This window comes from Apodemus sylvaticus, chromosome 15 (genome assembly GCF_947179515.1).
Source record: "Apodemus sylvaticus chromosome 15, mApoSyl1.1, whole genome shotgun sequence".
NCBI lineage: Eukaryota > Metazoa > Chordata > Mammalia > Rodentia > Muridae > Apodemus > Apodemus sylvaticus.
In genome coordinates, this window is record NC_067486.1 from 80378584 (window position 1) to 80393840 (window position 15257).

Here is a 15257-nt window from a genome sequence, read left to right on the forward strand (position 1 = left end):
ATGCTAGGGCGGGAAGATGAAAGTGGGTAGATGTGGGGGTTACCTTTATAGAGGCAGGGGAGGGGAGATGGGATACAGGGTTTCTGAAAGGGAGACCTGCTGGAAAACGTTTGAAATGTAAATAAAGAAAAAAAATTCTATTTGGAACATTAAAAAAAAAAGACCTAGCATCATTGAGGTAAAATCTGTGTTTCCTCAAGGTCAGCACACAGTTCAAAGGCCCAACTCTGCATCTTAGGCTGGAAGCTGAACTTGCTAATATGTCACCCATGCTGTACTAGATTTGAAGGCATGAAAGGGTTATAGAGAATAGGCAGTGCTTGGTACTTTGTGGTCCTGAAGAGAGTTGGGGAGAAGCAATTGGTTAAAGTGTAGCCTTGGTTGAGTCCAAGGTATAGGGTTGAAAGGAATAATGGAGAAAAGTTGAGATTTGGTATCATGTGTCTGAGTCAGTCCCAGAAGACAGCCCAGAGTGCCAGTAGGTAAAGGAGCGGCCCATTTACATCACTAGACCACAGATAGCATTTGGGAGATGCTCGTACCCTGGGATGATCACCAGGAACAACAGCAGCTGTGGAGTGGAACCAGCCCAAACCCGTGAGATGAACACATGTGCCGTGGCAAGCCCTTTGAAGCCCAGAAGATCGTGAGTTCCAGATGTCTCACACAGAGCTGACCCTGTGGACTTTGGGTCTGTTCTGAATTGGTTGTGACTGTGTCGGAGCTCTTCTCTCTTAAAAAGTATGGCACTTGTTTTTATTTTATAGGAGTTCACAGTTATAAGACCTTGGATATTTTAGAGAAACTTTACAATTTTAGACTTTGGATATTTTAAAGAGACTGAACTTTTGGAATGTTTGAATTTCTAAATTCAAACAAGCCAGGCTTGTTACCACAAATTCATACTTTCAATCTTAGCACTTCAAGGCAGAGGCAGGCGGATTTCTGAGTTCGAGGCCAGCCTGTTCTACAGAGTGAGTTCCAGGACAGGCAGAGCTACACAGAGAAACCCTGTCTCAGAAACGACATCAATAACAGAACAGCTTGAACAATTCTGAAAAGGGTAGAGATGTTCTACTACCCAATCTGTTTGTACACGTTTATATGTGTACTTTGGGGCCAGTCCACAGCACCTTAGAGCTCAGGCACAGCGATGCACTCTTGTAATCCCAGCACTTAGGAGATAGAGGCTGGAGGATCAAACATTCAAGTCGTTCTCAGTTACACAGAGGTTTCAGGGCCAACTTGGGATATACAAGACCCTGTTTTGGAAAAAAAAATGCAAGAAAAATAAAAAGAAAAAATAATGTGAGAAAACAACAGAAGGAAAGAAAACTATTATCACAACCTGAATGTTGCTAGTAAATTTTCTAGGAAATATTTTTAGAAATTTGCTTTCTTTTACAATAGCTGTTTCTTGGTCCACAAAGTCTAAAATATTTGGTTTTGGTCCTTTGAAGAATATCAGCCCCTGCCTTACAATAGGTTTTGTGTGTATGTGTGTGTGTGTGTGTGTGTGTATATATATTATAGATCAGCCACAGTTTCAGACTTAACTGCTTTAGCAGTCGTCCTTGTATTTGGATGTATTGCAAATTCTTATCATTTAGGTAAAAATATTTCCTATTTTCTATTTGGTAATGTCTTACTTCATTATTTGGCAATGTGTGACTCCTGAGCATATGGGGATTTCCTTGGAGTCTTTGTTCAGAACTCTAAATTGCATTGTGATAAAGACTACACACACTGTATGATGTCCATCTTTAATAATGTTTAGGTTTGCTCTATGGCAACCTACAGTCCATGTGGTAGTATTCTATGTGCCTGTGAAGTGCTATTCTAATATCCTTTGTCCCTTCAGCTATATCTGTGCAAGTAAGACTGGTGTATGACACCTGCACACAGTCCCAGGTGCACATAAAGCCTTAGAGTCTCTTTCTCTTTTCCCAGTCCCATAGCTTTTTGTGGGTTTTCTTTTTTCTCTGCCGTGGTTAGATGTACTGAACCACACACCTGTGTCTAGTACGCCTCTTCCCATTGATTCATGGTTTTTTAGACTCTGCCCACTCAATTGTTTATGAAGACTTCATGGAAGACCCCACCACCATCAACTCATTTGCCATTTTGTGCTATTATTTTCTTGAAATCCAGTCTACCTCTCCACCGACAAGAAGTGAATGTGTTTCCCAGAACTGTATAATTTCCTGATACTGAATATTTTGCTATTTGAAGGTAGATAATTGTTCTATGAATTAAAGCTATTCGATTTGATTGACCAAAGCTTCCAACTCACTCCTACGCACAGAACATTTTCCATTCTGATATTTGAGTTGCCTCTCTATTTTTGGAAAAGAGGTGGCATATTCAGCTAGAGACTTGTGGGGAGATGGGGTGCCACCTTGTGCACCACTTTGTCTTGATTTGGGGATCTGTTATTTGTCACTATCTCATAATTACTGGAAATATTTGTGACAGTATGAGAGAGAAAGGAAAGAAGGAAACTAAGGAAAGCATAAACTCTGCCCAGCGGAGTAAGTGAGAACGGATGTGTCCAGCCTCTCGGTCCACCCTTTCTGTCATAAGCCCCACCTCGGAAAAAGCTAGCACATACACGCTGTATAGTTGGTATGTGTGGCTATATCAGTCTGTATCTGTAAAGGAACAGAACTGATAGGGTGTGTGAGCATATGTGCATGTGTATGTGTTTCTGTCCAACAGTATCTGTCAATGGAAAGGCCAAGAATCCAGGAGTTCAGACCTTCAGACTGGAAGTCTTAACTGATCTTCAGTCTACGTTAGAAGTGTGTTCTGATATCAGAGAAGGGATGCTTCAGCAACAGGATGATGAACTCACTCTGAGAGTGAGAGCAGGCAGGCAGAAAGCAAAAGCTTCCTTCTTCCCTGTGATTTTATGTGGGCGTCCACCGGAAAGTATGGCCCTAATTTAGGGTAGGTCTCCTTATCTCAAATGACCTGGCTTTAAGGTGGGTCCCCCACTTCAAATGATTCAATCGAGACTGACTTGCCCAGGAGCTTGGGTAGATTCCAAATAGAGTCAAGTCAACAACCAAGTTGAACCATCACTGGGACTGGATATTGAGGACTGAGAATGTTGGGTTCCCTGGGTGGGCTACCTGCTGAACACCCACACTGTCCTCTGCTGTTGCTGAGAGAGGGAGACAGGACATCCCAGCTCTTATGGTTAGTTGGGACTGACTTTGAAATTTTGTACTAGAAAACTAGCAATATAATTTTCAGTTATTGGAGAAAGGATTGGCTTTCAGTATAGGACTCTCAGGAGACAGAAGATCAAATATTTGATTTTTAAAATAATTTGTCTTTGTGTGTGGTAGCAGGGAATTATTCAGGGCTTTCTGTGCTCTTGCCTCCCTCCTGTTCCCATGCCAGGGTTCAACCCTAGGGTCTCATGTATTCTAGGGAAGTACTCTACCATTGGGTTATATCCCTAGCCCATGATAAAAGATTTGAGTTATAAAAAATTTATGTTTTGAATGTGTGACATAAAGAATGAGCCTAGTGTAACGTGGATTTCAGTTACTGCATCAGCACTGGCCTGTTGATATAACACTTGTACTATCCAATAGGAGATCTAACATAGGAGAAGGAGATGGGGGCCATTTGACAGATACGAGAACTATACTTTCCACTCCATTCTACAAACCTCAAAAAACTTTGTGTGTGTGTGTGTGTGTTCGGTTGAATGTTCTTTAATTGGTTCTTAACATGCAAATTTAGTGTCTAACCCTGTGTCCTAGGGTTTTCTAATGCTGACGAGGTAGTTTGCTATTGGTATATTTTGAGTTGTAGACAGCTGGATTAGCCTCTCTTCTCTATATATTAATTCTCCTTAACTGTTCTCCCCATCACAGTTGGAATGCCAAGATGCCCTAGAAACAGCAGCCCGAGTTGAGGGTCTTTCCTTGGATATCTCTGTGCATTCTCACCTCCAAATTCTGGATGAAGAGCATACTAAGGGAAAATACCACCATGGTTTAAGTGCCCTGAAGCCCTTCCGGACCACTACCAAGTAAGGCTTTGTTGGCTAATGTTTCATCTGCAAAGCACTAAAAGCAGTTTTGAAATCTCAGGCTAAAATTAGGACAGCTGGGGAGGACTAACATTTTTCAAGAATTGTTTACTAAGGGTGTTTTTCACTTATGCTCAGCCTCTGTGTGTTGTGTGTTGACACTTTGTGGTTGGATTTCTCCTCTAGACACCAGCACCCAGTGGACAATGCTGGACTTTTCTCCTACATGACCTTCTCATGGCTCTCTCCTTTGGCCCAAGTGGTTCACAAGAAGGGGGAGCTGTTAATGGAGGACGTGTGGCCTTTGTCCAAGTATGAGTCTTCTGATGTGAACTGCAGAAGGTAGGCATCTCTGGTCCAGCCTGTATAGTGGGTGCTAGGCCTGGGCTAGTGGGTGGACCAGCAGTGGGTACTAGGCCTGGGCTAGTGGGTGGGCTAGCAGTGGGTGCTAGGCCTGGGCTAGTGGGTGGGCCAGCAGTGGGTGCTAGGCCTGGGCTAGTGGGTGGGCCAGCAGTGGGTGCTAGGCTTGGGCTAGTGGGTGGGCCAGCAGTGGGTGCTAGGCCTGGGCTACTGGGTGGGCCAGCAATGGGTTCTAGGCCTGGGCTAGTGGGTGGGCCAGCAGTGGGTGCTAGGCTTGGGCTAGTGGGTGGGCCAGCAGTGTGGAGTCTAAAGCCCCGCACCCACTAAGACCTTCAGCTGGGGTGGGCAACCTGTGGCCTCTCTCCTCTTTGCCTTCTCTCTGTTCCCCTCTAATTGTGTTTTAACCAAGGGCCTTCTCTCTCTTAGCCCCACTTCTAGAACTTTCTGAGCCTCCAGGGAGATTTTGTTGCTGCCTTGTGACTCAGTATATTTTTGGTGGTAGCTGATTGTCTGATTAAAGTCTAGTTTGTAGCTTTGCATTTTATCACAGGATCCTTCAGAAAGGGTTGGTGCCCTTGCAAAAGGAAGTTTTTATCCACAAACTTTATTCAGGGAGAGACCTTTGAGGAGCGGAAGTAAAGGCTCCTGCTCTTCTTGTGTTTTGTATTTCAGATACTCCCTTTTGGGAGTCAATCCACATAGGCCAGGAAGGGAATTTTTCTGTACAGGATGTAGGCTATGTGCTTAATTTTAAAGGAGAGAGTTGTGTATGCAACAACAGAGCCTGCGCTGTCAGGAAGGGGGCTGTGGTGTGTCATTTCCCTGGGGAGATGTGTAACCTAGGATACGTGCCCTTGTTAAGACTAGAGAGACTGTGGCAAGAAGAGCTGAAAGAAGTCGGGCCAGACGCCGCCTCCCTGCGGAGGGTTGTGTGGATCTTTTGCCGCACCCGGCTCATCCTGTCCATCGTGTGCCTGATGATCACGCAGTTGGCTGGCTTCAGTGGACCAGTAAGTTCTGACTATCCTTTCTGAGCCTCTCCAGGCTGGGCCTCGGCCAGCTATAACCCTATTTTTCTGTTGCAGAGGTAATGATTATTTTTGAGCTAGTTAGCAGCCTTAGAGATGCTTCTAGGGCTACTGAATAGGACCAGTGGGTTTGGAGTGAGTGGCGGCTTGTCAGCTAGACCGTGAAGAACAGAGAGCAGCAGAGGACACTGCTGACTTGTTGTCCTGGGGCTGCAGAGTCTGAGCGGATCCTGGTTCCACACAATACCTGCTTGTTGATTAAGTGCTGCCATGAAGCCACAGTCTCAGGACAGCCATGTCTTGGCAGTGCTGTGAGTGGGTAAACGGAGCCTTGAGTGGCATGGGCTAGCAGCTTATGTTGGTGCCATACCAGGTGCCTGACTCTATCACAAGTGCTCCCTAAAGAAGCTAGAAACCTACCAGGGTTTTTGAGAGTCTGTTTCAAGTTTTATATATAGCGCTAACTGGCAGATTCGGGGCGGCCGCTGTGGTTTCTACCGAGCCTGTGTGGATGAAGCAGTAACTAGGGGAGCTTTGGGCAGGATTTCCGGGGCATCCTTTCTTGCATTTCTGTGCTGCCTGACACTTGAGATTGTGATTGAATTTATTCTCTACATATTTGCCTTGAGGCATCGGAGCAGTAGTACTGTTTAGACTGTGCGTTTCCCATGTGTGGGTAAGTATGTGTTTAAGATGCATGGTCACTAGGCGAAACTAATGTACACTTTGGAGGTTTTTTTGTTTTTTATTTTGTTTTTCCTCTTTTAATATATGATCTTTTAAAAAAAGTTTTGGTATTAGGTTTCTTAATTGACCAACTAACACTTTTATATAAGTTTTAAGTAAAAGGGACCATATAACTGAAATGTTATTAGCCAAAATGGTGTGTGTTCCATAGAGCCAGCATCCCCCGAGAAGAGCTTCTGTCATTGTATCACTACAGAGCTGGTGGCCGCTCTGACTCTTCACACAGTTCTTTCATCTGGGTAGTATAGAATTTCTCAATAATATCATAATGGGCTTTCTTAATTCTTTATTTCCCCCTTTCTTAAAAAACAAAAAACAAAAAACAAAAAACAAAAAAGTCCTGGATTGAAGGGATAAAGTTTTTACTCCACAAAAAGTAATTGCAGAATGCATGCTCACTTTGGTGTCTTGAAGGTTATGCCTTTGCGCATCTGTTAAGTTACTAATCTTTCAATTCTGATGCAGCAACCGGGATGCTAACTTCTAGAGAATGCTTCTAGGCCCATGGAGAGCTGGGTGCCTTTCCATAAAAGAAACACGTGGCACATCTCCCTCTGCTGCCGTTGTGGGAAGAACCCTGGGAAGTCAATAGGCCTGAGAGAGCTGTGGGCTTGTCTGTTGTCTCTCTTTGTGAAACAGATGTGCAAGTGTAAACAATGTAGATGTCTATTTTGGAACCCCAATCCCAATAAATTCTTTTTTGACTGGAAATTGGAGAATCAGGCTGGTTTTGAAAAAATAAATGAAATTAATATTAGCAGTGAACAAACCTGTGAGTCCTTCTGAGGAAATCCATTGTTAGATTTTGCACATTTTCTAAATTGGGCATGATTTTCAGATTGGCTTGTTCCGTTCTTACCAAAATCTTACCCTAAATTATACACTCCATACATGGGGCATTATGTTAGGTCTCGTTGAGCCTTGGTGGTCATACACAGAACAAATGAAACACAGTCAGGTTGTATTTATTATGTGCATTGTTTTTTAAAAATTTGGTCAGTTGATGCTGACCTCAGAACAGTCTGGCAACCAGCACTCCTGTTCTATGTTAGGTGCCTCAGGACCAAGAAAGTTCTAGCACAGTGCCAGTATTTATAAGGGTATAGGCCATCCTCAAAATGCAGAGCCAAATCACTACATTTATGAAATGCTTTGGGGGCCTTCTTAGGCTAAGTTAGTTTTAGAAGTCCAGGCCTGACCTAGGACTTGTGACTGAGGAGTTAGCACCCACCCTAGACTTGCTAGAGAAGGCTGACTTCTGCAGTGCCATCTCTTGGTGAATGCTAACTCTGCTCCAGGCCTTGTGGGGAAAGGGCATTGGGAAGCCTTGAGAGAGGTAAGTTCCCACCCTCCAGCCTCTCTCCAGCCACAGCTTGCTCAGTGCTGTCAGGATCTGGACTTGGGGGGAGTGTCTCTGTAGTGGGACCAGTGACAGAAGCTGTTCTTTAGAATTTTCAGGATGGCTGTGTTCTTCGGTCAGAATGAGAGAGTCAAGCTGGGCAGAATCTCTCGCCAAGAGCTCAGGTAAGGTAATGTTTATTCACTGGGAATGCCTTCCCCAGCAAGATAGCTACGCTGACAACCTTCAGTTTCCTCCCAATTAGCTTAGGCATAAATGATAAACTTAGGACTTTAAAATAAACCTGAATTTGTTTGAATTTTTCATGAAAAACTGCTTTTCTTTCTCCCATACAAACTCATTTGAAATGTCGTTGCTTTTTAAAGCCTTGTGTTGGACACTTGTTACCTCTTTCATCTTTTCCCCTTGGAAAGTTTTGCATAGTGTAAACATCCGTATGTCTTTCACCCTCCCTTCTCTCTGGGAGGGGCCGATTGCTTATCCAGTGCTGCAGAGGGGGCATCCTAAGGTATAGGAAGGAAGGAGTCCACACAAACGCCGCTGGCTGCTCGGAGACTGCTCCCCACTGCTGCCGTGTGGGCATGACTCACCGCAGGCCGTCTTACTGAGTTGCTCCACCACAGGAGGAGAGGCTTTGGCCTCGAGACCGGGTTCCACATTTTGGATGCATACTGGAAAAGAAGCCAATCTTCTTGCTAGTTGATCTATGCAGTGAGGACCAAACGTGGGTTCTAAAATTTCTGCCAGAGGGTAAAGGTGGATTACAGTAGTTCTCAATATCTGAAATCCCCTATTTGATCAGATTATTTACTGTGACTTGACATGACCCTAGGAGATCTCCTAGGACCTAGCAGGCAATTTGATATTAAGTTACTTTCAGAAAAACTGAAAGAGACTAATTACCCCAGAAATCTGGCTTCTGGAATTCAGCGGAGGCTCTACAGGTTGCTACATCTGCCTTTGTTGTTGCCATTTAGTGTCTTAGAGCTGCAGACAGGACTCCTTGCTGTACCAACCAGGGTAGACGGGTATATGGGTTTAATTTCTTTTTTTTTTTTTCCCCTTTAAGGTGGGCCCTGGCTTGGCTTTCTTGTGTTATGGTTTGGTTTGGGTTTTGCCAACATCAATTCTAGCTACCAGGACTCAAAGACTCCGAAGGGGCCAGCATCCTGCCCAGCAGGCGGAGAATCTCGCAGCCTGTCGGGGCGGAGTGTTTCCTCACAGCTTAGTGTGCCAGCAGCATGCAGTTTAAGCAGGGTACTGCCTCTTTAGGGAATTTTCCATTTTTGTTTTTTTTTTGTTTTTTTCTTAATCTTCTTTCTTTAGCAGCAAGGTCTTTATTGCTAGAGAATCTACTTCATTGCAGCTTCGGGATTCCCAGTCGGTGAGAGCTGCCATCCTGATGTCTTATACTGCAGACTCTGGAAGCAGATGTGGTGCTGCCATGCATTTCCTCTGCTGTGTATAGTGGCAAGTGGGAGGCAGCCCAGCCCATCTGTGTGATGGCTATCCCTGTACCACTCTGTATGTCCCCACCGAATGTTCCCGACGCCCCTGCTAATGTACTGTGTTTGTGAGATGCTCTTTGAAGATGGTATCTTTAAATATATATTTCATTTTCAATAAAAGTACACTGCTTCCCACTTCCTGGTATTTACTGCTATTGCTGAATGTGCCTGTGTGAGTGTGTGCTCCGGCGTTGCAGGACCTCAGAGCTGGGCTGGAGGTGACACTCGTGGTTTCTGGGGGCTGGCTGTCTTCCCTCCCTGCAGGTGGTGTTAGACATATGCTACCTGAGGTAACATGTTTTTGTTTTTGAGAGGGAGTGGGCGTGGGGAGGGCCAGAGGGAGGGACGCTGGAGCTTGATAGCTTGCATTGTTTGCTCTCTTCTGTCCTATTAAACTGCCCGTGTTTGTTTTCAGGGGTGTTTTGCACTTCCCACTCTTCCGTACAACTGTAGGTACACTGTTCCTTTTTAATCAAGTAAGCACGTGTGGAAGGGTACAGAGAAAGGTCTTGGTTTTATGTAAAGAGATGTAGCCATGTGTGAAGATACTGGAATAAGGTCAATATATACCTTTGGATGACCATGTGTTTAGAATGAATTGCAGCTCATGGACAGGTTTATGTTATATTAGAAAGAGTAATGGTCATGATGGCGCCCTTCAGGAGAAAAGCAAATGATCCCTCTGCCCTTCACTTGTGGGCAGATTGCTGGTAATATTTGGTCCAACAACACAATTTTTGTTTGCGTATACACTGAACGTTGTACTGTGGAACAATGCTCTTTCTAACCTAACATAACACTGTGGTATTGTGTGAGGTCACTGTGGGCGGTGTTGACTTTGGTGTATGTTTTTCCCTATAGGCCTTTGTGGTGAAGCACCTCTTGGAGTACACCCAGGCAGCAGAGTCTAACCTGCAGTACAGCTTGCTGCTAGTATTAGGCCTCCTCCTGACAGAAGTTGTACGCTCCTGGTCACTTGCACTGACCTGGGCATTGAATTATCGAACTGGTGTCCGGTTGCGGGGGGCTATCCTGACTATGGCGTTCAAGAAGATCCTGAAGTTAAAGAACATTAAAGAAAAGTCCCTGGGGGAGGTGAGTTCAGAGCCCCTGCTTTGTACCCGGAGCAACCCAGAACAAGCTCTCAGCCTGAGTTCCACTTTTCCTTGGGCCCTGCTCTGTTCTTGACCTTTCTCCTGAATATAGTGACCTGTGTCCTGTCCTACAGGTTTCCTCACTATTTGTTATATCTTACAGCTCATCAATATCTGCTCCAATGATGGGCAAAGGATGTTTGAGGCAGCCGCTGTGGGCAGCTTGCTGGCCGGAGGACCTGTTGTTGCCATCTTGGGCATGATTTATAATGTAATCATTCTAGGACCGACAGGCTTCCTGGGATCGGCGGTTTTTACCCTCTTCTATCCAGCAATGGTAAATGAACCTTTTGGCTGTATTGTGGTAGCTTCTTCGTGTGGGATAGATAAAGTACTTGTACTGGGTTAAAGAAAGAAGATAGACGTCTTCTCAAAGAAGGTAGTTGGAAAAGTCTGACGCTTGATGGTGCTCAGTTCACCTGGACAGAACTTTGGCTTGGGAGGCCGTAAGGAGTCATTTGCATAAAAGACAGGCACCATGGAAAGGCAGAGTGAGTGGGTGGATCAGAAGGCTCTGGGTAAATACACCTCAAGGTACTAACACAGGAGTTACTGGTGCTGACATGACTGGCCTGATTCTACCATGGTGGCACCAGTGTCTGTGAGATCTGGTCAGTAGTTGCCATCCGTTGCCATCGTCACTCTACAAGGAGATGAGAATTAAATATTGTCTAACTCTAAAGATCCCTTTAGTTGAACAATAGCACAACCATGTGAAACCAGGTTTGCCCCAGGAACGGGCTATATGCCCGTATGGCTGAGACTATTGCAAGGCAGGTCCAGAGGTGCTTCAGTCTGACAGGGCGCTGCTTTTCCTTCCAGATGTTCGTGTCACGGCTAACTGCATATTTCAGGAGAAAGTGCGTAGCTGCCACAGATAACCGTGTCCAGAAGATGAATGAAGTTCTCACCTACATTAAATTTATTAAAATGTATGCCTGGGTCAAAGCGTTTTCTCAGTGTGTTCAAAGTGAGTTTAAAGATTTTCCTTGTGTGTGTGGAGGAGGGGTTTTGGACTCTTGTGTTTGTGGCAGAGGGATTTTGGAGTCTTGTGTGTGGTGGAGGGGTTTTGGACTCTTTGGGTCTGTTCATTCATGTACTTTGCTTCCTAAGCACATTGGAAACTAGACTTCTGATGTCTAATATCTTCATATAGAATCTTTTATATTTAGACAAGATCTCAGGGATTTGAACTTGGGAAACTGGTTTTGCCTGAGATGCTATCACTAGCTAGAATAGTATGGACAAATCTAGCAATCATAATATATGCAAATTCTCCACTTACCCAGTACATGGTTTTTGACCTAGCTTAGAAGGCACTGACAGATGATTGCTGAGAGCCTGTCTATTCTGTGGTTGTATTTGTATGGGTGCCGGAGGTCATTGTGTGACCCCGAGGTATGAGCTGGGCTTCGAGATGCCTGGACTGAGCACCTGCCTCTGTGACTTGGGACTCCTTTTGTCGTCTTTTGAAATGATGGCCTTAATTGCAGTGTTCTCAGCGCTGGCTCCAGTCATTTTAAGTTCAGTGCAGGCATAAGCATGGGATGTATACTCGCAGCACAAGCCTGTCAGGGTCCCTAATGGGACACTGGCCTTAACACCAGCACAAGCCCTTCAGGGTCCCTGACGGGACACTGGCGTTTAAACACCAGCACAAGCCCTTCAGGGTCCCCGACGGGACACTGGCGTTTAAACCCTTCAGAACAGGAATAGGGAGGCTGGGCCTTAAAAACAGTGGCATTTAAGATGGAGAAGTTAAAAAAAAAAAAGAATATGTAACCTCAATTTAAGTAAAAAGTGTATATGGGCTGCTAATGGACTTAGTGACATAGTAACTGACAATAAATGTTGTAAACATTAATACAGTTTTTAAACAGAATAAAAAGTGTCTTGTTAGTATCAAGGCAGCTGGTTTGTTTTCTCTGGTTAACCCTTTAGGGGCTTGTCTGGACTCTGCACCCTATAAGGTGGGCAGGCATCCCTAGAGTACAGAACAAGCAGGAACCAGATATGCAGAGAAAGCCGCTAGGGGCAGAGGAAGCCACTAGGCCTAGGTGCAAATAACGCGTTCTTTTTATGAAACCCAGTAGACTTAAGCATGTCAAAGGCAGGCGACTAGAGTACTAGTGTTATAGTTGCTTTCTTTCAGATTTCTTCTTGTAACTCGGTCCATTGTAATGATGGGGGATCAATAGACCTAGGCTGGGGGGTGTGCGCAGTGCTTACCCAGCACGTGTGAGGCCCTAGGTCCAGCCTACAGAACTGACAAGAACAGAGTTGATAGTACATTAAACGGCATCCTAGCATCATAACACTTAGGAGGCTGAAGAAGGAAAATCTACGTTTTAGGATAAACCCAGACTACATAGCAAGAGCCTGTTTTAAACAAACACAAAAAACCAAAATACAAAAGAGTTATTTGTAGTTGAGACCTGCTTCTTGTTTGGTGGTGGAGTAGCAGAATCCCAACGTGTGTTTGACTTGCTTTGAGGATGGGTTGCTTTTCAATAGAAATCCGAGAGGAGGAGCGTCGGATACTGGAGAAGGCAGGGTACTTTCAGAGCGTCACTGTTGGCGTGGCTCCGATCGTCGTGGTGATCGCCAGTGTGGTGACGTTCTCCGTTCACATGACCCTGGGCTACGATCTGACGGCAGCACAGGTAAGAACAGTCAGAGACGTTCTATGCAGAGCTCGTGTCTCCTCTTGTTACTTCACTTGGGACTGCTACCAGGAATTAAGTATTTCCTTCATTCGTATCACTGAGTCGAGAAGTGGAGGAAAACGGCACTGTCCCTTATACAGGAGTAATGTGGCTTATTTCATTTGGTTTAATTTTGTAAATGTAAAAACATGAACCCGTGTTTCATGTTTATGAAGAGTTTTAGGTAAAAGTCTCATTCAAAACAAAACAAAAACCCTACTTTTAAAATAAAAATGTGGGCTGAAGAAATGGCCCAGAGGTTGAGGTTATTGCTCTTGCAGAGGAAGGACTACAGTTCAGTTTCCAGCACCCATAGCGGGCTACTCGGAACCAGCCGTAACTCCAGTTCCAGATCTGACACCTCTGGGCTCTGAGGACACCACATTTATATATATGTACTCTCTCTCTCTCTCTCTCTCTCTCTCTCTCTCTCTCTCTCTCTCACACACACACACACACACACACACACACACAATTTAAAAATGAAACTTTAAACTGTGATTGAGGCTGATGAGGTGGACATAAGGCACTTTCCACGTCGCCTGATGACTTGAGTCCAGTCATTGGAACACACGTGGGAAGGGAGAGAGTCAGCTCTTTGAAGTTGTTCTCAGACCTCCACACATGCTCTGTGACACACACCAATGTACCTGCACACAAAACAAATTAGTGTGACTGCTCGCACTAATGTTTGATAGTTACAGCCTTCCCTCCACCCAAAAGGAGAGTGGTGCCACCTTGTGTGCTGTGCGACCTCGCGAGGCCTGCTCTCACCTCTTTTTTGTATTTTAAGGCCTTCACAGTGGTGACTGTCTTCAATTCCATGACTTTTGCTTTAAAAGTAACACCATTCTCAGTGAAGTCGCTCTCTGAAGCCTCAGTTGCTGTTGACAGATTTAAGGTAAGTGGGTCCTTGCCCCTCTCTGTGTCCGGAGCTATCCCTAGTACAGCTTGCTTGCTGCCTGTATTCCGAGAGTCCACATAGGCCAGCTCTGCTTGACTTTGGTGTGCCTTTAGGAGATGGAAGAGACACCTGAATTACGGGATGAGAGTAATGCCTTTTAAAATTAATGTGCATTTTTCTCTCTCCTGATTGGTTCTGGGTTGCTCCCTTTCTGTCGCGAGCACTTTGCCAGGCCCAGCATGGTATACATTGTCATTTACTGACCTTGTAAATGGCTTAAGGGAGACCAGCACAACCAGGTCTGTCAGGTCTCTCCCCACCCCCTCATGCCTGCTGCCACTTTGATTGGTTGCTATGCTGAGTCCTTTTGATATTTCTTTTTCCTACCCAGTGATTGCCACTACATGAGGCAGGGAATGCAGTGACATGGAAATAGTCATAAAACTAGATCATGTTGAGAAGTACAGTTAAGTAAGTATCAGTCCCTTTCCTTGCGTGGTTAGTTGATCAGACCTTTTTTGTGTTCTTTGTACCTTCAGAATAACACAACCATGTGACACAAGAGGGAATGACGTGGGTGGGTGGAGGGAAGTAGATACTTATTTGAAAGTGGTTAATGCTCAATTCCTAAAAAGGAGAGGCACTGTGTGTGCTAGAATTCATGGACAAGACCTCACTCCTGATGGTCTTCCCTGGCAAGTGAGGTGACCACGGGCACAGCTGAGGTGGCATGGAGAGTTGAAGCCCTAGGGCTGGAAGGACGACTCTGACTACCTTCGAGGCCCAGGCACCGCAGTGGGCTGCCCTGCAAAGGACAGAGTAGTTTGCTGGGATTTATCTCAGCTGTTGTCTTCTAAAGTCGGTCAGGTGACTTGCATTGGGTCAAGAGAACCATTCTTCCAGAATGTTCCCCTTTCTCTTGCATTCCTCCTTCTCCTGGATGCCCAAAGGACCAGAGCCAGGGTCACATAAGACTGATGTAATGACAGTCAGAACTTTGTCTCTCAGAAGCCGCAGAACCCAGTCATGGAAGAAAGTGAAAGTTCTGACCAAAGCGCTCCCTGTTTGTTCTGTATCCGTGGTGGTGGATGGATTTTGTTGAGTTTTGGATAAAGAACTAAGGAAGAAAAGGTAGTTCTGTGACCTTGGTTTTGGATTGTCTCCTTTTAAGTGAGCACAGTGTTAGCTGGTAGCATAGACATATTTATGCTGGGGAAATGATTTTAAAAGTTTTTCATTGGAATCCTAGTGTAACAGTTGTGTTTTATGTGGCAGCTCTCTGAGTACTGCCTCTTCTAATGAGTGAAAGTGAGCTGGTTTTCCTCCTTGGTTTGTTAGAGGTGTTTGTTTTTGAGACAGGCTGACTGCTGACATACAGTTTTCCAGCCTTGGCCTCCTTGGTGGGAGGTTACTGGTATTCACCTCACGGTGGGGCTAGGAAGC

The 15257-nt window shown here is 45.0% G+C and overlaps 1 protein-coding gene across 8 annotated transcripts in view; it reads left to right on the plus strand.

Moving 5' to 3' along the window:
* Abcc5 (ATP binding cassette subfamily C member 5) overlaps nucleotides 1–15257 on the plus strand; it is a 101481-nt gene that overhangs the window by 22065 nt on the left and 64159 nt on the right. For 2 of the 8 annotated variants that reach the window (XM_052159263.1, XM_052159264.1), the window contains exons 3-10: nucleotides 3891–4048; nucleotides 4235–4390; nucleotides 5271–5418; nucleotides 9913–10146; nucleotides 10309–10482; nucleotides 11028–11175; nucleotides 12720–12868; nucleotides 13704–13811. In XM_052159263.1, coding sequence (XP_052015223.1) covers nucleotides 3891–4048; nucleotides 4235–4390; nucleotides 5271–5418; nucleotides 9913–10146; nucleotides 10309–10482; nucleotides 11028–11175; nucleotides 12720–12868; nucleotides 13704–13811 — 1275 coding nt within the window. Of the gene's footprint in view, nucleotides 1–3890; nucleotides 4049–4234; nucleotides 4391–5270; nucleotides 5419–7632; nucleotides 8593–8612; nucleotides 8710–8869; nucleotides 9187–9912; nucleotides 10147–10308; nucleotides 10483–11027; nucleotides 11176–12719; nucleotides 12869–13703; nucleotides 13812–15257 lie in introns of those variants that run through there. The other 6 variants (XM_052159270.1, XM_052159265.1, XM_052159268.1 and 3 more) reach the window with 6 other exon arrangements.